The 24,843-nt window shown below is 45.5% G+C and overlaps 1 protein-coding gene across 1 annotated transcript in view; it reads right to left on the reverse strand.

Moving 5' to 3' along the window:
* Nucleotides 1–310: 310 nt before the first annotated feature.
* The window catches only part of trim2b (tripartite motif containing 2b), a 37,439-nt gene continuing 12,906 nt past the window's right edge, over nucleotides 311–24,843 (reverse strand). Inside the window, exons 2-11 of the mRNA XM_060899456.1 lie at nucleotides 12,375–12,513; nucleotides 11,682–11,833; nucleotides 7,734–7,914; nucleotides 6,796–7,558; nucleotides 4,746–4,846; nucleotides 4,076–4,243; nucleotides 2,853–3,021; nucleotides 1,623–1,693; nucleotides 761–901; nucleotides 311–526 (exon numbers count right to left, since the gene is read on the reverse strand). Of these exons, the coding sequence (XP_060755439.1) occupies nucleotides 374–526; nucleotides 761–901; nucleotides 1,623–1,693; nucleotides 2,853–3,021; nucleotides 4,076–4,243; nucleotides 4,746–4,846; nucleotides 6,796–7,558; nucleotides 7,734–7,914; nucleotides 11,682–11,833; nucleotides 12,375–12,476 (2,001 nt within the window). The 5' untranslated portion in view covers nucleotides 12,477–12,513 and the 3' untranslated portion in view covers nucleotides 311–373. The remainder of the gene's footprint in view (nucleotides 527–760; nucleotides 902–1,622; nucleotides 1,694–2,852; nucleotides 3,022–4,075; nucleotides 4,244–4,745; nucleotides 4,847–6,795; nucleotides 7,559–7,733; nucleotides 7,915–11,681; nucleotides 11,834–12,374; nucleotides 12,514–24,843) is intronic.

Below are 24,843 nucleotides of genomic sequence, written 5' to 3' on the forward strand. Positions count from 1 at the left end.
ATCAAACTTATATTGAATAAAAGTATTACAAACAATTTTAAATTCTGTATTTTGGTAGCACTGTTATATAACATTGGCAAAAGACAAAACTCAAGATTCCTCCATGTTTTTTAAAGGATCAAATAATGAGGTCAAAGTTCACCTAACCTAAACTTTAAGAAATGAAAATAATTTGCAAATGTGTACAATGGAAGCTAAATGTGACCACACTTTAATTTTACAAGCCTCAGCTCTTGCAAATATTCACTGAAGAGAATTATTCAAGACGCATCAATCCGTTCCAGCAAGAACGCCGCAGTTAGCACAGAAGAGTAAGCGTGATGGATCTGCAGTAGAAGTGCAAGAGATAGATACGGATCTCTAAAGTACTGAATCACTGAAGGTAACGGTACACCTTAAAACAGTGATTGCCGGAGTCGGCCACGACAACATGGCCGTCAGAGGTCAGGGCGAGACCCTGCGGCCCATACAGAGGATCCGCCGCCGTGTTGATGTAGGACAGAAAGGAACCACTTCCATCAAACACCTGTCAGAACAGAGGGGATGAGTACACAATTTATCACACTTGCATGGTGGTGTTTAAGTGTCCACACAACTGATGCTTTTCCAAACTGACCCTCAGTCCCTAGAGATGGTCCACATTTCTACTCTCACCTCTGAGCCCATCTGGACCAGGTATTTGATGTATTTCATCGATTGTTTCAGGAGTGTTAAGAGCTCACAGATGCAAACATGAACGTAATTCACTTAGTTGTAATACCTGTATGCGACTGTTTCCCCAGTCAGCTACAATGATGTTCCCGTTAACATCCACTGCAACGCCTGTGGGAGCATTGAACTGACCGTTACCTTCACCATTTGACCCAAATTTGAGCAGGAACTCACCTTCAGCACTGAACACCTGTAAATAAGAACAGAACCGGTCTAATAAGCTGGAGGACAAATTAATACAGGTATCAATGCTGGATTGTACCACATCGCTGTAGAATTCTGGATTCTGATCTATAACAGAGTGCAGGTTTAATTCATATCACAGGTTTATATTAATGCACCTTTTGTGATTTATTAATTTCAAGAGAATAAAGAAAGGCTGGTAAGGGAACAACTATTTGTAGCTGCTAGAATGTAATTGGCAGCAGGAACGGACTTGTTTCACCAATGTTCTACAACATTAAATGGATAAAAATTATGAGGTATTAGTGGCATTAGTGATCTTTGGGTCATGCAGTTATAGGAAATCTTCTAATCAACTTCAGATTGGTAATAATATTTACACTTACTCACACCACCCTGTTGTTGATTATTTTCCTATAACTGCATGACCCAAGGACTTTATTCCTCACATACCGTAGGTGTTTTGGTAAAGTTATATGAAATATTTTTCCTGGTTAAAGTAAAGCTGTTAGTTATACATGGCCACGCCTCTGTCAGTGTGCTGTATCGAGGCTGGAATAAAACTTTAAAGATCCAAATCAGAGTTTGTGCTTCAGAGAATTCCAGTTTCTCTTCAGTTAATACTGTTCTAAACTTGAGCAATTAACCCAAACTGCTGTAAGACGATTCATGATTAAAAGTTGAAATGTGATTGAAAAGTTAGTTAAAGAACGCTCGGTATACCTTACCTTGACAGAATGATTGTGAAAGTCAGTGACGATTATTTCATTATTATTGTTGACTGCAGCAAAATGGGGTCCTGGAAAGACAAACAGTGTCCAGTCAACTGCAGAATTACTGACACCCTAAGAGATCTGGTGATTCTAAATTGCCCCTGGGTGTAAGTGTGTGTGTGTGTGTGTGTGTGTGTGTGTGTGTGCATGCATGCTGATGTACTGGCATCACATCAAGGCAGGGTATATTCCCACCTCACACACGCCCAGTGTTCCCGAGATCCAGATCCTTCACCCTGACCAGGATAAAGCTTACTGAAAATGAATGAATGACATTTTCTTCATCTTTTAACTAATCTTTACCAAAGGTGCCTATAATTCTGGAGCTGTACTGTAAAGAGTTCGCACACAAATATGTATTCAGTTCAATTTTGTTTGTATAGTGCTTTTAACAAGAGACATTATCACAAAGCAGCTTTATAGAAAGACAACATGAGGACGAAAGCTTGAAAGGAACCAGACTCGAAAGGGAACCCATTCTCATCTGGGGGTCACTGAATAGTCTGATTATAAATCATTACTCTGGATAGTCTGATGTGCAGGAAAATGGGGGCTGCGATATTCAGGTGAGAAAGAGAGTGCAGGCAGGGTGGAGCAGTTGGAGAAGGATTTTGGGAGTCACTTGTGATAGGAAAGTCCCAGCAAAAGTGAAAGGTAAGATGTATAAGACAGTAGTGAGACCAGCTGTGATGTATGGATTGGAGGCAAAGTTGGAGGTGGCAGAGTTGAGGATGTTAAGGTTTGCGATGGGAGTGACAAGGTTGGACAGGATAAGGAACGAGTACATCAGAGGGACAGCACATGTAGAGAGCTTGGGAATTAAGCTAAAAGAGATGAGACTGAGATGGTATGGGCACATCCTGAGAAGAGATGCAGAGCATGTGGGAAGGAGAATGTTGAGGATGGAGCTGCCAGGCAAACGAAAACGAGGAAGGCCAAAGAGGAGATACATGGATGTGGTGAGAGAGGACATGAAAGTGGTAGATGTGGTAGAGAAGGATGCAGAAGACAGGGAGCAATGGAGACGAAAGATCCGCTGTGGCGACCCCTAATCAGGAGAAGCCAGAAGAAGATGACTCTGGATAGTCTGATTATAAATCATATAGTATCTGTATACATATACTTACACTGTGTGCAATACCGACTGTTGCGTATTACATTAAATACTGTCAGTGTAACTATTACCTGCGAACTGTTTGTCACCGTTTCCTCTGCTGCCAAACTTTGTTACAAGTTTCCCACTGGGCTGGAAGATGAACACCATGCAGGCCTTGTTATCCACAACAATAACGTGACCGTTCTGATCCACAGAGACTCCCTTTGGACCCATCAGCCTACCAGACCCTAGCTTAGCCTACAGAACAGAAAGAACCATCAATAAATGTCATTAATGTCTCTTTCCACCAGTCTGCAGATTTCTTCTTCACACCCTGATCTTTTATGGCTACAGAATCTCCTCAAATTCTTCTACAAGCTGTAGTTATCTCCTGCTTCTTACCAGGTTCATAACCTCATGCACTTGCTTACTGAGATCAAGTCTGCATCACATTACCTATGTACCTTGTTTCAGAAATACATATACAATCTTGAACTTCACTCTTTCAATCTTTGAGGCATATCCTTAACACAAGATTGGCTGAAATAGCTCAGCATTAGACTGAAGACCTAAAGGTTCAGTCCCAGCTTTTATCAGCAAAGACCTTGTTTTTAAAACACTTTTTTAGTCCCTGACCTTTGTACTGTAATATCTCAGAGCCAAAAGTTTGTAGCAATTGCTCAACAGTTAGGGCTCTGGACTACTGACCAACGTGTGAATGTGATCTGAATCCCAGTAGCCACTGTTGGGTCCTTTAACCCTCATGTGCTTTGCAATTGTCAGTCATTTTTTAATAAAAATTTTTGCCAAATGAATAAATGTAAATGCAACACCTCTCTACTTCAGTGTCCTGTCTCCTCAGTAGTGGAAGGAGCTTCCACTCTGAGTCTCTATTGTTCAAATAAAGGTCTAAAAACAGAGATGCTTTGTTATTTTGCTCTGAAATTCCACAGATTCCATTACTCCTTTATATTCTGGTCTTTTGAATGTCTAGTTCTCCTCAAACATGAGTGAGCACTAACCAAGCATGCAAATACACAATTAGCATTCTACTTCTTAAAGTGCAAGTGCCAAACCTTGGTCTTGGTGAACCCCCTGTCCTGCCCTTACTGTTTATCCTTTTAGTGTTCCTGACTCACCAGATTCCACTCATAATTTACTTAATTATTAAGTAAATTACCCTTTCTGAGTTAAATCAGGTGTGTCAGAGCAGGAATACAAAGAACGTACAGGATGGGGTGGTTCCCCTGGACTAGCCTTGGGAATCTCTTTCTTAGAGTGCATTGTTTTTGTGACATACAAGAGCCCTCACCTTGTATTTGCCATCACTGGAGAAGATGCTAACCCACTTGTTATCATAGTCAGCAATGATAATGTCACCATTTGGATGTACAGCGACACCAGTGGGCCTCTGCAGCTGCCCCGGCGAACGGCCACGAACTCCGAACCGGCTCTGAAACTCTCCCTCATTGGAGAAGATCTGGACAATCAAATAGAATAGAACTACAGCAATTAATGTTCATTTTTGGAATAATAGTAATAGCCTTTTAACTGTTCATGTACAATTCAATATTTCTAGACATGAGCACATCTTGAAGTTGGTAGCAAGGGTACATAGGAAAATATTTGTAATTGTCATAAATTGCCCAATATCAGACCTGTGAACCTTTACACATTTTGTGATGGAGCACCGCATTTTAACAAAGTAGTATACTGCTATGATTTATCACTCAAAAATATACCAGTTCTGCTTTGGGGTTCACAAAAAGTGCATTAATGAATACGGGCCTATTCAACCACTTATAAAAGGAGTATTTAACTCGTACCTTTGAAAATCAAAGCAAAATGACTGAAGAAACATTTTAAATAAACAAAAATGCTAAGCTTGGCTGTTCATGTTTCATCACATAGAAATTAAACATTCTTTTACTGAGAAAGAATTGCAGTTTTTAGACACTCATGAAAAAGTGACTTCTAATCACCTGCACACATTGATTATTACTGTCTGCAATTAGGATACTTCCTGATGAGGCAGCTACACCCTGTAGATTGGTGAATTCACCTTTATTTCTTCCTTTTGTTCCTGTGGAATAAATAAATCACAAATAAGGGACCAGACTGATGACTATAGTAATGCTGCAAGAAAAGAAAGATATGGTCTTATTCTCCAGATCCTTCCTTCCTAATAACAGCTTGTCTGATTAAGAGGTTGCTGTGAGCCACAGTTATGTACAGTTAGGTCCATATATATTTGGACACTTACACAAATTTTGTTTTTTTACCTGTTTACTGAAATATATTCAAGTTATAGTTATATATTGGACATGGACATAAATTCCAGACTTTCAGCTTTCATTTGAGGGTATCCACATTAAAATTGGATGAAGGGTTTAGGAGTTTCAGCTCCTTAACCTGTGCCACCCTGTTTTTAAAGGGACCAAAAGTAATTGGACAATTGACTCAAAGGCTATTTCATGGGCAGGTGTGGGAAATTCCTTCGTTATGTCATTCTCAATTAAGCAGATAAAAGGCCTGGAGTTGATTTGAGGTGTGGTGCTTGCATTTGGAAGATTTTGCTGTGAAGAAAACATGCGGTCAAAGGAGCTCTCCATGCAGGTGAAACAAGCCATCCTTAAGCTGCGAAAAAAACCCATCTGAGAAATTGCTACAATATTAGGAGTGGCAAAATCTACAGTTTGGTACATCCTGAGAAAGAAAGAAAGCACTGGTGAACTCATCAATGCAAAAAGACCTGGACACCCACAGAAGACAACAGTGGTGGATGATCGCAGAATAATTTCCATGGTGAAGAGAAACCCCTTCACAACAGCCAACCAAGTGAACAACACTCTCCAGGAGGTAGGCGTATCAATATCCAAATCTACCATAAAGAGAAGACTGCATGAAAGTAAATACAGAGGGTTCACTGCACAGTGCAAGCCACTCATAAGCCTCAAGAATAAAAAGGCTAGATTGGACTTTGCTAAAAAAGCATCTAAAAAAGCCAGCACAGTTCTGGAAGAACATTCTTTGGACAAATGAAACCAAGATCAACCTCTACCAGAATGATGGCAAGAAAAAAGTATGGCGAAGGCGTGGTACAGCTCATGATCCAAAGCATACCACATCATCTGTAAAACATGGCGGAGGCAGTGTGATGGCTTGGGCATGCATGGCTGCTAGTGGCACTGGGTCACTAGTGTTTATTGATGATGTGACACAGGACAGAAGCAGCCGGATGAATTCTGAGGTATTCAGAGACATACTGTGTGCTCAAATCCAGCCAAATGCAGCCAAACTGATTGGTCGGCGTTTCATGATACAGATGGACAATGACCCAAAACATAAAGCCAAAGCAACCCAGGAGTTTATTAAAGCAAAGAAGTGGAATATTCTTGAATGGCCAAGTCAGTCACCTGATCTCAACCCAATTGTGCATGCATTTCACTTGTTAAAGACTAAACTTCAGACAGAAAGGCCCACAAACAAACAACAACTGAAAACCGGTGCAGTAAAGGCCTGGCAGAGCATTAAAAAGGAGGAAACACAGCGTCTGGTGATGTCCATGAGTTCAAGACTTCAGGCAGTCATTGCCAACAAAGGGTTTTCAACCAAGTATTAGAAATGAACATTTTATTTACAATTATTTAATTTGTCCAATTACTTTTGAACCCCTGAAATGAAGAGATTGTGTTTAAAAAATGCTTTAGTTCCTCACATTTTTATGCAATCATCTTGTTCAACCCACTGAATTAAAGCTGAAAGTCTGAACTTCAACTGCATCTGAATTGTTTTGTTCAAAATTCACTGTGGTAATGTACAGAACCAAAATTAGAAAAATGTTGTCTCTGTCCAAATATTTAGGGACCTAACTGTAACTCAAAGTGTCTAAAAAAGATGCCTGTATGAAAGGATTGAGAAATAAAACCCTGTTGAACCAATAGAAAATTTGCACTTCATGCTGTGTGGTCATTACTGCCAACCACAGCTGTGGTATTAACAGGAGCTAAATCTGGTGATTATTGTGCTTACCAATTCTGAAGATAAGATCATCTTCAATGGGATTTACTTTCTTCTTGGGTGTGCTGAACAAGCTCCCGCCTCTCCGCACCCCCTTCTGTCGGCTCCTGCTACCTGGCGACTTGGCACTCCGTCTCCTCGCACCACCTTCACTGGACCCTGTGGAGGCAGCGTTGGCTCCAGATGTGGTGGTGGGAGAATCGTCTGGAGAACTAGTGACCTTAAGCCGGAAGGGGCTTCCTTTGATGTGCTGATCATAGAGTCTCAGTGCCAGACTAAAGTCCCCTTCCTTGTGCAATGTATACAGGAACTCATAGGTGCCATTCTTATGGTCCAAAATCTCTCCGTCCATGACACTGCCATCAGGTGTGAAGACTTCTCCTGAGATGACAGCATTGCCTGACTTACACAGGCCCCCTGACTTGTCTCTGGTGGTTATGATGATGGAGGTTGGCTGACCTACAATGCATTGCTCTAGACCATCTCCTGAAGCCTCAGTCTGGCTGGCCACTGCATTGGTGGTGATAACGGCACCCAGGTTGTGGATGGACTTACGAAGTCCTTCTACTTCCATCATGAGCTCCAGCTGATCATTCTCCTCAGGTTGGAGGGGAAGCCCCTGACTGGCCAACTCACTCAGCCGCTCTCCATAATCTTTATGAGTCTGCAGAACAACAGCCTCACTTGCCCCATCCAATGCCTCTCCTGTCTGACTACAGTTACTGCTGATATCAGCCTCCTCTTTAAGCAGAGTGTCTAATTGATTCTGCAGGACCTAAAACCATACAAACACATCAACCTTCTGCTTTAGTCCATCTGAACAACTGAAATAAATAAACAGAAATTCTATCATTTACTTGTAAATGCAGTGTCCTTTTACTTGACAAACTCCATCAATTGCTGCACAACATGCTCCTGGATGAATGAACAAAAGGTGCATTCACACTCACCTTCTGCTTTAATCCATAGGTGACCTCTAACTCCATGAGCAGGACACTCTTACGTGTGTCCAGGGTCTTGTGTAGCTCAGTAAAGGAGATGTGGATATCCTCCTCAATAGAGTTCTTCTGAGTGCTCAGTTGCTGCAGGATGTCCTTCAGTGTCTGTACAGCATCTCTGATCTGGGGAAGCCTGGGTGATAATCAACCAGTCAATCAAATAACTACCCAGTCAATCAAACAACTAACCAACTTTCCATCCAGTAGTGAAAGTCAGAATGTCACTGGCATACAATTTCACTTAAATAGATGTTTTAAACATTAAAGGAAATGGTTTGTGAACAGGATCTTCATGTATCATGTACACCAGCATTGTAATTATGCCCACTGGACATTTAATTATGTACACATACCATATTGGATCTTTAAATTATAATAACTATAGTCTATCTGTTGCTTGGCACAATTTTTCAAACACCCTCTACCCCCATACATCAGTGAGAGAAGACCAATACAGCCCAGAATCAAATCATTCTCAGCACCAAGTGTTGAGATTAAAGTGTGTGTTGCACTTGTCTCAACAATATTTTTGGGATTTTTAAACTTCTACGTGTCACTCTTTAGGTTGAAAATAGTCTTCAAATTATCCAAACAACAACAGTCCTATGGTCTGTAAGATGAATATATATCTGGAAGATGAAGATGAGCTTTAGTATCACCCCTCTGAAATATGACCAAATAATGGTCTGGTCTGGTCTTGACTTTTGGACTTGTTGTATGTCACTCTGGATAAGAGCATCTGCTAAATGTAATGCAATGGTCAATAATGGAGGTCTTAATCTTTTGATGAACAGAGCAGACTGTGCACAGCAACAGATTCACTTGAACACTATGTTTGACCAAACTCCACCACTGCTCATCATCCTGTGGACATCATCCCTGCTATGAAGCATGGTGGTGGTAGCATCACATTGTGAAGATGTTTTTTTTTATCAGCAGGGAAACTAGACAGTGTTGAGGGCAATAAGGATAAAGCCAACTATAAAACCTGTTCTACTCTGTAAGAGACCTGAGACTGGGCCACAGAACTTCATCTTCCAACATCCCTAAGTATTCTGCCAAAGCTACACTGGAGTGGTTCAACACTAAAAGCCTGAATGTGTTAGAATGATCCAGTCAAAGCCCAAACCTCAATCTGATTCAGACTCTATGGTAAGACATGAAAAATTCTATTCACCAATAACGCTCTGCATCCAATCTGAGAGGGTTCAAGTAAGGTTTACCAAGAAGAAAGGGTGAAAACATCAGTATCCAGATGTGCAAGGCTGATTAAGACATATCCCAGAAGATTTGCAGCTACAAGTGCAGCCAAAACTGATTCTACCAAGTACTGACCCAGGAGAGTGAATATACAGTGGTGCTTGAAAATTTGTGAACCCTTTAGAATTTTCTATATTTCTGCATAAATATGACCTAAAACATCATCAGATTTTCACACAAGTCCTAAAAGTAGATCAAGAGAACCCAGTTAAACAAATGAGACAAAAATATTATACTTGGTCATTTATTTATTGATGAAAATGATCCAATATTACATATCTGTGAGTGGCAAAAGTATGTGAACCTCTAGGATTAGCAGTTAATTTGAAGGCGAAATTAGAGTCAGGTGTTTTCAATCAATGGGATGACAATCAGGTGTGAGTGGGCACCCTGTTTTATTTAAAGAACAGGGATCTATCAAAGTCTGATCTTCACAACACATGTTTGTGGAAGTGTATCATGGCACGAACAAAGGAGATTTCTGAGGACCTCAGAAAAAGCGTTGTTGATGCTCATCAGGCTGGAAAAGGTTACAAAACCATCTCTAAAGAGTTTGGACTCCACCAATCCACAGTCAGACAGATTGTGTACAAATGGAGGAAATTCAAGACCATTGTTACCCTCCCAACAAAGATCACTCCGAGAACAAGGCATGTAATAGTTGGCAAGGTCACAAAGGACCCCAGGGTAACTTCTAAGCAACTGAAGGCCTCTCTCACATTGGCTAATGTTAATGTTCATGAGTCCACCATCAGGAGAACACTGAACAACAATGGTGTGCATGACAGGGTTGGAAGGAGAAAGCCACTGCTCTCTAAAAAGAACATTGCTGCTCATCTGCAGTTTGCTAAAGATCACGTGGACAAGCCAGAAGGCTATTGGAAAAATGTTTTGTGGACAGATGAGACCAAAATAGAACTTTTTGGTTTAAATGAGAAGCGTTATGTTTGGGGAAAGGAAAACACTGCATTCCAGCATAAGAACCTTATGCCATCTGTGAAACATGGTGGTGGTAGTATCATGGTTTGGGCCTGTTTTGCTGCATCTGGGCCAGGACGGCTTGCCATCATTGATGGAACAATGAATTCTGAATTATACCAGCGAATTCTAAAGGAAAATGGTCAGGACATCTGTCCATGAACTGAATCTCAAGAGAAGGTGGGTCATGCAGCAAGACAACGACCCTAAGCACACAAGTCGTTCTACCAAAGAATGGTTAAAGAAGAATAAAGTTCATGTTTTGGAATGGCCAATTCAAAGTCCTGACCTTAATCCAATCGAAATGTTGTGGAAGGACCTGAAGCGAGCAGTTCATGTGAGGAAACCCACCAAAATCCCAGAGTTGAAGCTCTTCTGTACGGAGGAACGGGCTAAAATTCCTCCAAGCCGGTGTGCAGGACTGATCAACAGTTACCAGAAACGTTTAGTTGCAGTTATTGCTGCACAAGGGGATCACACCAGATACTGAAAGCAAAGGTTCACATACTTTTGCCACTCACAGATATGTAATATTGGATCATTTTCTTCAATAAATAAATGACCAAGTATAATATTTTTGTCTCATTTGTTTAACTGGGTTCTCTTTATCTACTTTTAGGACTTGTGTGAAAATCTGATGATGTTTTAGGTCATATTTATGCAGAAATATAGAAAATTCTAAAGGGTTCACAAACTTTCAAGCACCACTGTATTTAGGCAACCAAGAAGTCTTTGCTTTTTTTATTTAACATTTGTGCCACAATAAAAAATACATAGGTTGCACCTTTGAATGTTAGATATACATTAAAAGGCCAAAAATATGTGCACTCTTGACCATCACACCCATATGTGGTTCTTCTCCAAACTGTTACAATAGTGCTGGAAGCACACAGTTGTATAGAATGTCTATGTATGCTGTAATATTACAGTTTCCCTTCACTGGAACTAACAAGCCCAAACCTGTTCCAGCATGACAATGCCACTGTACACAAAGTGAGCTCCATGAAGACATGGCTGGAGGTTAAGAACTCAAGTGTCCTTCTCTCCTGACATCAGTAACACTCTTGTGGTTGAAGGGTGTCGTGGAAAAATGACAAACACCAACAACAGTCTCGTCCTTTTGCAATTCTAATGTTTTATTACAGAAACTTCAAATGTTTTAGCCTGATCTGGAGTGATGAGGGTTCAGCACACCACTCATATCGCCTCTTTGTTCTCAAATATATATATACTCTTTACTAGATAAAAGGGAGACATCTACTGCATTACATCTATTGCATTGCATACCCTGATCATGCTCAGGGAGCGTGATCAGCTTTCAAGCTGATTGGTTCTTTCTCTAATCGCTGGCTTGCATGCATATCTGCTACGCACATCTGCTATGCACATAACGAGCATGATAAGATGAACATGTTTTGGTACAGAATGTTCTAAGTTGTTAGTCCTTGAAGAGGCAACACTCAGTGAAAAGGAAACTTACAAAACAGTATGACACTAAAATTTACTCTACAAGGGTCACAAATCCCTATAGCCACGTTCCAAAAGTCCAGTTAGGTACATTTATTTCAATTCCAGGGTAAAACACAACAAAATGTGGAAAAGTTAAAGGGGGAATATTCCATAACAAAATTTCAAATGTTTTAGCCTGATCTGGAGTCCTACCTGTTCTGAGCTGCATTCAGACTTTCATGCAAAGCTGTTCGCTGTTGATCCACAATTTTTTCCAGTGAATCTGTCAGGTGGTCGGTATGTTCCCCCACAATACACTGCTCACACACAGCACTCTCACACGGCAGACAATAAAATGCTAGGGCCTAAAAAAAAACAAAAAAAAAACCCCATATATATATATATATATATATATATATATATATATATATATATAAAACACATAAATCACATAAATAATGCTATAGCTGTACGTGTGTGAGTGTCTGTGAGATGAATGTGTGTATGAATCAGAACATGGGTTTGCTAATGCATGATAAACTGTTATACTAATACATGAGTAATAAGAACTTGTTAAGAAATCATAAACTTCATAACTCACTATTCTAAACTTATTTAATTTACTAATTCACTACTCAGCTACATTTTTTATCTTAGTTTTGTAAATCAAACAGGTGACTGTCTTTGGCTCAGAAGTAATTACAGGAAAAGTTTTCATCCATTTGAGGATGGACTGGTTTTCTGTCTGAATGGAGACCACAGCTGACTTCTGGGCACACGATGTCTGACTTACTTTTCTAGGGCAGAAATATCAGAGTCACAGGAGACAGTCTAAAACACTTTAGCCATTGTTACTATCACTCTGTCTGTGTCTGTGTGTGTGTCTGTGTGCGTGCGCACTCCTACTTTTCCTTTATGTTGAGAGCAAACTGTTCCTTTGCCAGGAAAAGCCTCCAGAACGGTACATTCCTCACTGCTGCTGTCCGGAGAACCTTGCTGTGCCTCCATGTGGTTTGGAGGGAGAACTGGTGCAGACTAGTACAGACTGAAATCACAATCATGAAACTGAGAAAATAACTCATTACTCTTTGGTGTAAGCAATGTGAGAAAAAAAGTCATCAATAGTTCAGTTGAAATAAAAAAAAAAAAAACAAGAGACCAAAAGTCTGAGTCATCAGTTAATTTGTGTTTTTCCCCCAAACAAAATTATACAGTAATAGAAAAAGGTTGTGACTGTAGTGATGAATGAGCATCAAGCAACAGAAGTAAATTATTATTATTAAGTGATTCTCTTTTAAAAGACAGTGTACAACAACTGTATGGTAAATACACACTATAACTACTGTATAGTACATCTTGAGTTTGTCAGTAATAGCACTGAAAACCTGAGTTTGGAGCAGCCTTCAAACATGGCTGCTCTGGACTACACTTGCCAAGCACCACAGCGCCCCTCATCTCCAGAATTCTAGGAAGTACACCTGTTTCCCATTTTCCCGTAATTACTTCCCTATATAAGCCCAGCATCCACAAACACTCACCATGAAGTATTGCTCTCTGTCCCCATGCCTGATCATACCGAGCCTTCTGACTTTCTGCCTGACTTTTTGTGCTTTTCACTTTGTTTATGTTTATTTCCGATGATCGGAAATAAACTTGCCTGTCCTCGGACATTCTGCTTGTGAATCGACCAACCCTTGCCTGCCCCTGACTACATCTTCAAATTGCTGTATTGGATTTAGTTACCAATTTGTGACACGCCCACTCTCCCCTGCACTTGCATCCATAAGAGCCTGCACCCTGACAGGATATTTCACTAGCAATGGATGCAGCAGAGGAAGTGAAGTAAACTGCTCTCAATGCTCATGGGCGACTGTTAGGAAAACATCAGCAAATGTTAAGTGAACTTAACACCAGAATGTCGCAGTTAATGGCCATTGCTTAACAGGCCATCCTGACACTCCCCTCATCCTCTGCCGGTGCAGCCCTGATGGTTCCTTGACCTGAAAAATACTCTGGAGAAAAGTTTCAGACTGTAAAGGATTTCTTCTTCAATGTTCATTATATTTCACGATCCTCACTGGAGCTACCAAGGAGCAGAAGATCGCTCAATTCCTCAATCTTCTCACAGGCAAGGCTATGCAGTGGGCGAGTGCTGTTTGGGAGCGTGGAGGCGAACACACCACCTCTTATGACTGATTTATGGAACTGTTTAAGCAAGTTTTTGATCATCAGCTGGAGGGTGTTGAAGTAGGTGAGAAACTGCTCACCATTAGACAGGGAGATAGGAGAGTGGCTGAATATGCTCTGGAATTTCGCACGCTGGCAGCCAGACGTGGCTGGAATGAGCCCACTCTCAAGGTCACCTTTTGCCAAGGTCTGTGCCCTGAAGTGCTCAATGAATTCGCAAGCCGCGACAAACAACTCACTCTTGACTCCCTCATCGACCTGGCCATCCGCCTAGACCACCTTCTTCGTAACCGGCCCTTGTTACAACCACCTCCAGCCCTTCCTCCTACTCTGCCATCCCTGACTCCGAAGGAGGTCTCCAGTGCTTGCTTGTAATGTTCTGAGAGAGACAGGAGGCATCGTGAAGGGCTGTCTTTTTATTGTGGTGAATCTGGCCATCTGATAGCCAAGTGTCTCGTTCACCCACCTAACTCTAGAAGGGAGAGTCTCGCCCACCAGGAAACCTGTCCGCCCAGCCCGGTGAGTCATATATTCAGTCACGCACCACATTCTTTCAAGATGCCAGTACTGTTAAAGCACCCAGACTTTACCCATGTTCTCTCTGCCTTCATAGACTCAGGGGCAGAGGGTAGCATCATCAGTCTCGAGATCATCCAGAAGTATAACCTGTCCACAGAAGAACTCCAGCAACCAGTGAACCTTAAGGCGATTGATGGGGGCCCCATCAGTGACAGGCTCATTACAACACGCATGTCACCTCTTGAAATCCAGGTTGGGGCTCTTCATGTAGAACACATCACCTTGTTGGCCACTCACACAGCTTAATATGCTATTGTCTTGGGGTTCCCGTGGCTCCAGCTAATGATCCCCTAATATCCTGGTGTGATAGTTTCCCTGATGTTGATGAAATACAGAAGCACAGCAGGCAGGAGCTAATGTTCGAACACACATTTATACACTTTTCAGCTTCTTATTTGAGCACTCTAGGACACATAGGTGCATATCCACACACACACACACACACACACACACACACACACAGTCGTGCTCTGGTCCCAGCACCTCTTCTCTGCTTTCACATCAAATGACAACAGGTGTAACAACTTGGCCACTCACCTTCCCTGACCCCGCCCTCCATTCACAAACTGATGCTCGACCAAACCCCCGCTGCCACATACCCCCACCGCCTGACTCAGGCCGGGGAGCCGTCCGGCCTGCAGCAGACCCCCCTGATGGGACAGGAAGTCCACCACCACCATCTGCGCCCCTGGCCTGTGGACCACCTTGAATTTAAGCAGCTGGAAGGCAAGTTACCAAAGGGTGAGCCGCGTGTTGGCATCCTTCATGTGGTGGAGCCACTGGAGGGGCATGTGGTCCGAACAGAGGGTGAAAGGGTGTCCCAGCCGGTAGTATCGGAGGGTGAGGACTGCCCACTTGATGGCCAAACACTCCTTCTTGATAGTGCTGTATTTGCTTTCATGCATCGAGAGCTTGCGGCTGATGTACAGCACAGGATGTTCCTCGCCCTCCACCTTCTGGGACAGAACGGCCCCCAGCCCCCTGTCTGATGCGTCCATCTGTAAAACAAAGGGGAAAGAGAAGTCAGGGGAGTGTAAAAGTGGCCCCCCATACAGTGCAGCTTTTACCTTAGAGAAAGCCTGTTGGCATTGCGCTGTCCACTGGACCGGATCTGGTGCTCCGTTTTTAGTGAGATCAGTCAGCAGGCTAGTGACATCTGAATAATTAGGTATGAACCTATGAAAGTAGCCAGCCAGCCCCAGGAACTGTCTCATCTTGTATCTTGTTAATTTGGAGACGTACCTGCCCATGACCCAAGTGGAAACCCAGATACCATACTTCCACCCACCCAATTGCACACTTTTTCAGGTTAGCTGTGAGACCCGCATGCCTCAGTGACTTTAGGATGGCCCTAAGGTGTTCCAGGTGCTGCGGCCAATCATTGCTATAGATAATGTTGTTGTCGAGGTAGGCGGCCACGTAGGCGGCGTGAGGGTGGAGGTTCTTGTCCATGACAAGGCGGCTATGCACCACCACCCCGGGGGCATCTCAATGTGGTGTTCTATCAGGTGGGTGCAGCCAGGTAGGGGCGAGAACACATCGGAAAATTCCTTCTGCAACTTGGCTACCTCCGTGAGTTGGGCCAGCAAGAAGTGGTCTCCACAAGGGACCCTGTCGTACAGTCGGACTTGACATTCTTGTGCCTGCCACAAATTCTCCTGGTTAAGTAAGTGAGTGTGTGGAGTTTTGTGTGCTGGTTAAGAATGTATTGAATTTTGTTCTTGCTAGGTGAAGGCCCCTCCTCCCAATTTTCTCGCAGCATGTCCAAAATGCCACGCAGCTTCCGCCCATATAATAACTCAAATGGTGAAAACCCTGTGGAGGCTTGCGGAACCTCCTGAACTGCAAATAACAGGGGCTCGAGCCATGTATCCCAACTGCGTGCATCCTCATCTCATCTCATCTCATCTCATCTCATCTCATTTTCTTCCGCTTATCTGGGGCCGGGTTGCGGAGGCAGCAGTCTGAGCATGGAAGCCCAAACTTCCCTCTCCCCAGACACCTCGGCCAGCTCCTCGGGAAGAACACTGAGGCGTTCCCAGGCCAGCCGAGAGACATAGTCCCTCCAGCATGTCCTGGGTCTTCCCCGGGGCCTCCTTCCGGGGGGACATGCCTGGAACACCTCCCCAGGGAGGCATCCAGGAGGCATCCGAAAGAGATGCCTGAGCCACCTCAGCTGATTCCTCTCAATGTGGAGGAACAGTGGCTCTACTCTGAGCTCCTCCCAAGTGACTGTGCTTCTCACCCTATCTGTAAGGGAGTGCCCAGCCACCCTGTGAAGGAAACTCATTTCAGCCGCTTGCATCCGTGATCTTGTTCTTTCGGTCATTACCCAAAGCTCATGACCATAGGTGAGAGTTGGAACGTAGATTGACCGGTAAATCGAGAGCTTCGCCTTTTGGCTCAGCTCCTTCTTCACCATGACGGACCGGTAAAGCGACCGCATCACTGCGGAGGCCGCACCGATCCGCCTGTCGATCTCACACTCCATCCTTCCCTCACTTGTGAACAAGATCCTGAGATACTTAAACTCCTCCACTTGAGGCAGGACTTCTCCACCAACCTGAAGAGGGCAAGCCACCCTTTTCCGGTCGAGAACCATGGCCTCGGACTTGGAGGTGCTGATTCTCATCCCAGCCGCTTCACACTCGACTGCAAACTGCCCCAGTGCATGCTGAAGGTCCTGGTTTGAAGAAACCAACAGGACAATATCATCCGCAAAAAGCAGAGATGAAATCCTGTGGTTCCCAAACAGGATTCCCTCCGGCCCCTGGGTACGCCTGGAAATTCCATCCATAAAAATTATGAACAGAACCGGTGACAAAGGGCAGCCCTACCAGAGTCCAACATGCACTGGGAACAGGTCTGACTTACTGCCGGCAATACGAACCAGACTCCTGCTCCGTTCGTACAGGGACCGGACAGCCCTTAGCAAAGAGCCCCGAACCCCATACTCCTGAAGCACCCCCCACAAGATACCACGAGGGACACGGTCGAATGCCTTCTCCAGATACACAAAGCACATGTGGATTGGTTGGGCAAACTCCCATGAACCCTCAAGCACCCTATGAAGGGTATAGAGCTGGTCCAGTGTTCCACGACCAGGACGAAAACTGCATTGTTCCTCCTGGATCCGAGGTTCAACTATTGGCCGAATTCTCCTCTCCAGTACCCTGGAGTAAACCTTCCCGGGGAGGCTGAGACGTGTGATTCCCCTATAATTGGAGCACACTGTCTGGTCCCCTTTCTTAAAAAGAGGGGCCACCACTCCAGTCTGCCACTCCAGAGGCACTGTCCCCAACTGCCACATGATGTTGCAGAGGTGTGACAGCCTCACAGCATCCAGAGACTTGAGATACTCAGGGCGGATTACATCCACCCCTAGTGCCTTGCCACCAAGGAGCTTGCAAACCACCTCAGTGACTTCGGCTTGTGTAATGGACGAGTCCACCTCTGAGTCATCAGCCTCTGCTTCCTCAATGGAAGACGTGATGGTGGGATTGAGGAGATCCTTGAAGTATTCCTTCCACCGCCTGACAATATCCCCAGTCGAGGTCAACAGCTCTCCACCCGCACTGTAAACAGTGTTGGCAGAGTACTGCTTCCCCCTCCTGAGGCGCCAGATGGTTTGCCAGAATTTCCTTGAGGCCGACCGATAGTCCTCCTCCATGGCCTCACTGAACTCCTCCCAGTTCCGGGTTTTTGCCTCCGCAACTGCCCGAGCTGCGGCACGCCTGGCCTGCCGATACCAGTCAGCTGCCTCAGGAGTCCTGGAGGCCAACATGGCCTGATAGGACTCCAGGTTCGGGGATTGCCACCACGACAGGCACCGGAGACCTTGCAGCCACAGCTCCGAACAGCCGTGTCGACAATGGAGGCAGAGAACATGGTCCACTCAGACTCAATGTCCCCCACCTCCCTCGGAAGCTGGGAGAAGCTCTCCCGGAGGTGGGAGTTAAAGACCTCCCCGACAGAGTGCTCGGCCAGATGTTCCCAGCAGACCCTCACCATACATTTGGGCCTGCCAGGTCTGTCCGGCTTCCTCCTCCGCCAGCGGATCCAACACACCACCAGGTGGTGATCAGTTGACAGCTGAGCCCCTCTCTTCACCCGAGTGTCCAAGACATAGGGCCGGAGATCAGATGAAACGACAAAGTCGATCAGCAACCTCCGACCTAAGGTGTCCTGGTGCCACATGCACTTATGGACATGGTGTTTGTTATGGACAAACCGTGACTAGCACAGAAGTCCAATAACAAAGCACCACTCGGGTTCAGATCGGGGAGGCCGTTCCTCCCAATCACGCCCCTCCAGGTGTCACTGTCGTCGCCCACATGAGCGTTAAAGTCCCCCAGTAGAACAATGGAGTCCCCAGTCTGAGCACCTCTCAGTACCTCTCCCAGGGACTCCAAGAAGGCTGGAAACTCTATACTGCTATTCAGCCCGTAGGCACAAACAACAGCAAGAGCCCTCTCCCCGACCCGAAGGTGTAGAGAGGCAACCCTCTCGTTCACTGGGGTAAACTCCAACACATAGCGGCTGAGCTTGGGAGCTATAAGCAAGCCCACACCAGCCCGCCGCCGCTCACCGTGGGTGACTCCAGAGAAGTGGAGAGTCCAGCCCCTCTCGAGGAGCTGGGTTCCAGAGCCCAAGCTGTGTGTGGAGGTGAGCCCGACTATCTCTAGCCGGTACCTCTCAACCTCCCTCACAAGCTCAGGCTCTTTCCCCCCCAGCGAAGTGACATTCCATGTCCCAACAGCTAGCCGTTGTGTTCGGGGATCAGGTTGTCGAGGCCCCTGCCTTCGATTGCCGCCCAATCCACACTGCATTGGCCCCCTACTGCTACCTCTGTGGGTGGTGAACCCACAGGAGGTCTGGCCCAAGTCACCGCTTCGGGCTGAGCCTGGCCAGGCCCCGTGGGCAAAGGCCCGGCCACCAGGTGCTTGCATACGAGCCCCAACCCCAGGCCTGGCTCCAGGGTGGGGCCCCGGCTGCACCATACAGGGCGACGTCATGGTCCTTGATTTTTTTATTTCCATAAGGGGTTTTGGTGAACTGCTCTTGGTCTGGCCTGTCACTTAGGACCTGTCTGCCTTGGGAAACCCTAACAGGGGCGTAATGCCCCCGACAACATAGCTCCTAGGATCATTCAAGCACACAAACCCCTCCATCACAATAAGGTGGCAGTTCTAGGAGGGGTGCGTGCATCCTCACTTGCAAATTTCCAAATTAAGTTTTTGAAGGTTTGATTAAACCATTCCACTAAGCCATCCATTTGTGGGTGATAGACACTGGTGTGGATAGACTTAATTCCCAGTAACCCATACAGTTCGCACAGTGTGCATGACAAAAATGTAGTGCCTTGCTCTGTCAGGATTTCTTTTGGAATCCTGACCCAGGAGATAATATGGAAGAGTGCTTCTGCAATACTGCATGCTGAGATATTGCAGAGAGACACCACTTCCAGATATTGCGTTGTATAGTCCACCAGAACTAAAATAAAGCAATATCCTCGTGCTGACCAATCTAATGGCCCAACGAGATCCATCCCGATTCTCTCAAAAGGGGTCTTGATTAGAGGGAGATGGCACAGAGGTTGTGAACATCCTCGTGCACACACAGTACCTTCACCACTTGTGTTCTCCCCAATGCTTCACCTTACACCAGGCTTTGGTGGATTGAGGTCTGGTTACAGCCGGAATCCACCAAGGCATACTACATATCCACTTGTTAATTTACCGGTATACGATATGCTCTGGCCTGATCGAGGGCGGTCTCTGGCATGTCGGGGATCTGGACCACCGCTCCCACCTCCATCATGGAGCACTGACCTTGAAGATGTCCTGACTCCCCGCAGCACAAGCACACTGGCCCAGGCTCTCCCTCTGCACCGGTGTTTTGGGTGTCACCCACCTGAGGGGGAGAAGACACAAACACAGAAGGGGAAAAGAGGAGGACACCATGGGTGCATCGGACTGGCTGGAGGGGGGGAGCTGGCCCCCGCCTCTGTGGTGGGGGAACAGGGCCGGGATGGGAATCAGAGGGAGAGGGAGAGAGAGCGAAAAGAGGAGAAGAGGCGACACATCCTTCTGTATGTCCTTCTGCCATCGGAACTGCCACCAGGCAGTCCTCCACCAGTTCGATGGCTTGTACCACTGACACTGGGCGATGACACTTGACCCACTCCGCTGTTCCTTCCGGAGGTCATGTGATGAAATATTCCAGTGTCACCAGGTCGATAATTCCCTCGGCGTCACGGTCATCCGCCCTCAGCCACCGCCGGCAAGCATCCCGGAGCTGTTGGCCGAATGCGAATGGTCAGCTGACCTCTTCCAACTTCAGCACCCAGAAGCGGTGATGCTGTTGTTCTGGGGGGCAACCAACATGCTGCAGAATGGCTCACTTTAAGTCAGCGTATATGAGCTGGCTGTTGGCAGGGAACTGCAGCGTGGCAAGCTGTTCCTCGCCAGTCAGCAGCGGAAGTAGGCGCGCTGAGCGCTGCTCGACCGGCCATCCCCACGCTTCACCTGCTTGCTTGAAAAGCACAAGGAAGGCTTCCAGGTCATTGTGTGGACCCATCTTCATTAGGGTGAGGAGGGGAGGGTCCGCTGCAGTGGCGGTCGAGGACCCTGCTGATGCAAGCAGGTGCTGGAACACCTGGCAATCTTCTTGCTGGGCCAGCATCAAGGCCTCAAAGTGTTGTTCCTGCTCCTTCTGGAGGGTGATCAGCACTTGATGCTGGTTCTGCTGAGTGGTAGTGAGGGCATGAATGAGGTCCTTGAACAGTGAGGACTCCATGGGCAGACTCCCTTCTGTACTCCCAGGTTTCGGCACCACTGTGATAGTTTCCCTGATGTGGGTGGAGTACAGAAGCATGGCAGGCGGGAGCTAATGTTCAAATACACATTTATGAATAGCTTTTCAGCTTCTTATTTGAGCACTCTAGGACACATAGGTGCATATCCACATGTACACACACACACACACACACACACACACACACACAGTTGTGATCTGGTCCCAGCGCCCCTTCTCTGCTTTCCTACTCCTCTTATGTCCCACCGTCACTGCAAGAAACACACATACACACACATCAAATGACAACAGGTGTAATGACTTGACCACTCACCTTCCCTGACCCCACCCTCCATTCACAAACTGACGCTCGGCCACACCCTCACTGCCACACCTGGCAACACAGAGAAATTCTGCAATGGTCCCCATCCTGCTTCCAGAAATACTTGAAACTTCCACAAGTCATTCTTTCGTCCACCTCTGTGGAGAGCCTGCTGCCAGGCATCATTGACAATGTTCCTCCCTGTTATCATGACCTCAAGGAAGTTTTCAGCAAGGGTAAGGCAAGTGGCCTACCTCCTCACCAAACCTATGACTGTGCCATAGACTTTCTCCCAGGTACGGCTCCACCTCGCAACCGCATATACCTTCAGTCCATCACCAAACAAGCTGCCATGGATGAGTATGTACAGGAGGCACTACAACAGGGGTACATTAGATGATCCATGTTTCCAGCTTCAGCCAGCTTTTTCTTCATGGAAAAGAAAGGAGGGGGCCTTCACCCATGCATCGATTGCCGAGGTTTAAACCAAATCACAGTCAAATATCCTTATCCGCTTCCCCTGGTGTCATTGGCCTTGGAACAGCTAAGGTCAGCTAGAATATTCACCAAATTGGACCGTTGAAGTGCTTACAACCTGGTCAGAGTTCGGGAAGGTGATGAATGAAGACCACTTTTAGCATGTCTGAGCACTTCGAATATTTGGTCATACCTTATGGTCTTTCTTGTGCTCCCAGCATCTTCCAATGCTTGATCAACGACATCCTCAGAGACATGCTGGGACACTTTGTCATTGCTTACATAGACGATATGCTAATCTACTCTCTCAACGACGGCTCACACCATGAACATATAAGGTTGGTACTCACCCGGTCAGTAAAATTTCTGTATTTCTGTCAGTAATTGCACTGAAAACCTGAGTTTGGAGCAGCCTCCAAACATGGCCGCTCCAGGCTACACTTCCCAAGCACCACAGCACCCCTCATCTCCGGAATTCTAGGAAGTACACCTGTTTCCCATTTCCCTGTAACTTCCCTATATAAGCCCAGCATTCACAAAGACTTACCATGAAGTATCGTTCTGTGTCCCCATGCCTGATCATACCAAGCCTTCTGACTTTCCACCTGACTTCTTGTGCTTTTGACTTTGTTTATATTTATTTCTGACGACAATTACTTGCCTGCCCTCTGACATTCTGTTTGTGAATCAACTGACCCTTGCCCATCCCCGTATACATCTTCAGATTGTTGTATTGGATTTGGTTACCAATTTGTGACACACCCGCTGTCCCCTGCACTTGCATCCGTAAGTGCCTGCACCCTGACAGATTTGGATCGAATGTAAATGGCTCACGAGCAGTTACACTCAGCCATGACCATGAGTCTAAGGGTGTTTTTAAGGCTGGGGTGTTTATTTATTTATTTATTTATTTACTTAATTTATTTATTTTTTTGTCATGTGATTAATTCACATGTTGATATACAGTACCAGTGCAATGTTTGGATGCACCTTCTAATTCAGTGTTTTTTTTTCTTTACTTTATGAATTAAAAGTCACTTCCTGTCTTAAAGTAATGATGGATGTCAGTTCTCTTTAGTTGGTTGAGTGCTTCATGACATAATATGGATTACTACAGTTGTGGAATCTGGCTGTTTACTGTATTTTTATTATTTACTATTTACTGTTTGATCTCAAACACATTAAAGTGTGTGTAATGCCTCTAAACCCCACTTTTTTCCTTGTACAAAGCAACAATCATTATGTTGATTGATCACATGTTTTCGAACCATAGCTGATCCAAAAGGCCATAAATTGATGGAAAATCAATAAGATCAGCCGATTTTCACAGAATCTGCTGAGACTGAACTGGAAGATCCCGAAGGGGTGCGTGACATCACATGTGTAACAAGGATCCAAGTATCAGTTTCGTTCCTGTGCGAAGCAGTGGTTAGACCAGTCTTGATATGGAATCATGTTTTGGAGAGAATTCTGATAGTGATTGGGATTCTAATATGTCAGGTGAAGGGGCAGATGCTTATCAAGGATATTCCAGAGTAAATGGTTATCTTTTCAAGCCCCCAAAGTGAGAAACAGATGCCAGTTCATGACAGTCCCCCTCACTGCCGACAGTGCATCACCAGCCAGAGAGAATTAGAAACACAGATTGGTTTGTGGATTTTTATTCTAAGCTGGCCACTGCAAAATATAGGAAAATGTTTACATGTATCTCAATAAATGCAGAAATGTAATCTTTAAAGCGTACACTCATTCAGTGTGTTGGGATAGGTAGGAGATGGATGTAAGTGCAGAAGTATGTTTTATTAATAAAAAGTGACAAACAGGCAAACAATCCAAAATGGCAGGCAAGATCATAAACGAGAAACAAGCATTGGGTCAGGCGAGGCACAGAGTATCACAGGCACAGACCAAAAATGGAAACTAGGAACAGGGATTGGAAAACCAGGAGATCAACATGGAGAAAAAAGGCTCGGCAAAGTGTACAAACGTCACGTAATACTTAGGATCCAAGTGTGCATTGACACAGTCCTTTTACAGGCACACTGATGAGTCTTAATCACATGCAGGTGTGCATAATTAACAGCACGCATGTGAGCGTCCGCTTGGCGTGCGCGGTCCGGAGCATGCCCGAGAGTCCTTCTGGTGCACGCCAAAGTGCGCAGGACTGACACAGTGTAATTATTGAAAGAAAATGTGAATTGGGTGATAATAGGGGAATCGACAAAGTGTCTAAATTAGTGTTTCTCAACCTTTTTTCAGTCACGGCACCCTTCAGAAGTATGCAAATTCTCAATGCACCCCCATATAAAATATACGCAGTCACACTGACCATACGCTGACCCCGGCAGTGACGTTGTGACATGGGAAAGGGGGCCGTGAGACAAATTTTGATGATGCATGAGGTGGCGATGATCTGCATTAGCGTAACTATCGTTTTTTGGAATTTTAATTCATTTTTTTAATTTCAATGTTAGAATATATACTTGTGGCAGTGTGTGTGTGTGTATGCGTGTGGCTGGGAGAGTGTGGTTTTGCGACTGAAAAGTGCAAATAAAAAGAGTTTTTGGAACTCAGTTCTATCCTGCCGTCCTTCTGTGCTCCACCCACCTACATGGACTGCTACAGTGGTGCCGAAATCCGGGAACCGAGCACAGAAGACAACAGCCCCATGGAGTCCTTCACCTTTGCCGACCTGATCCACGCCCTCGCCACGGCCCAACAGAGCCAGCACCAGGCGCTGCTCGCCCTCCGAAAGGAGCAAGAACAACGGTTCGAGGCCCTGGTGCTGGCGCAACAGGAAGATCGTCGGGCGTTCCGGCACCTCCTCGCGTCAGTGGGGTCCATCATCTCCACCGCTGCAGGCCCTTCCCCCCTCATCCTCACGAAGATGGGCCCGCAGGACGACCCCGAGGCATTCTTCACGATCTTTGAGTGGGTAGCAGAGACCTCGGGGTGGCCGGTGGAACAGCGCGCGGCGCGCCTCCTCCCCCTGCTAACGGGAGAGGCGCAGCTGGC

The sequence above is a fragment of the Neoarius graeffei genome, chromosome 18 (assembly GCF_027579695.1).
Source record: "Neoarius graeffei isolate fNeoGra1 chromosome 18, fNeoGra1.pri, whole genome shotgun sequence".
Taxonomy (NCBI): Eukaryota; Metazoa; Chordata; class Actinopteri; order Siluriformes; family Ariidae; genus Neoarius; species Neoarius graeffei.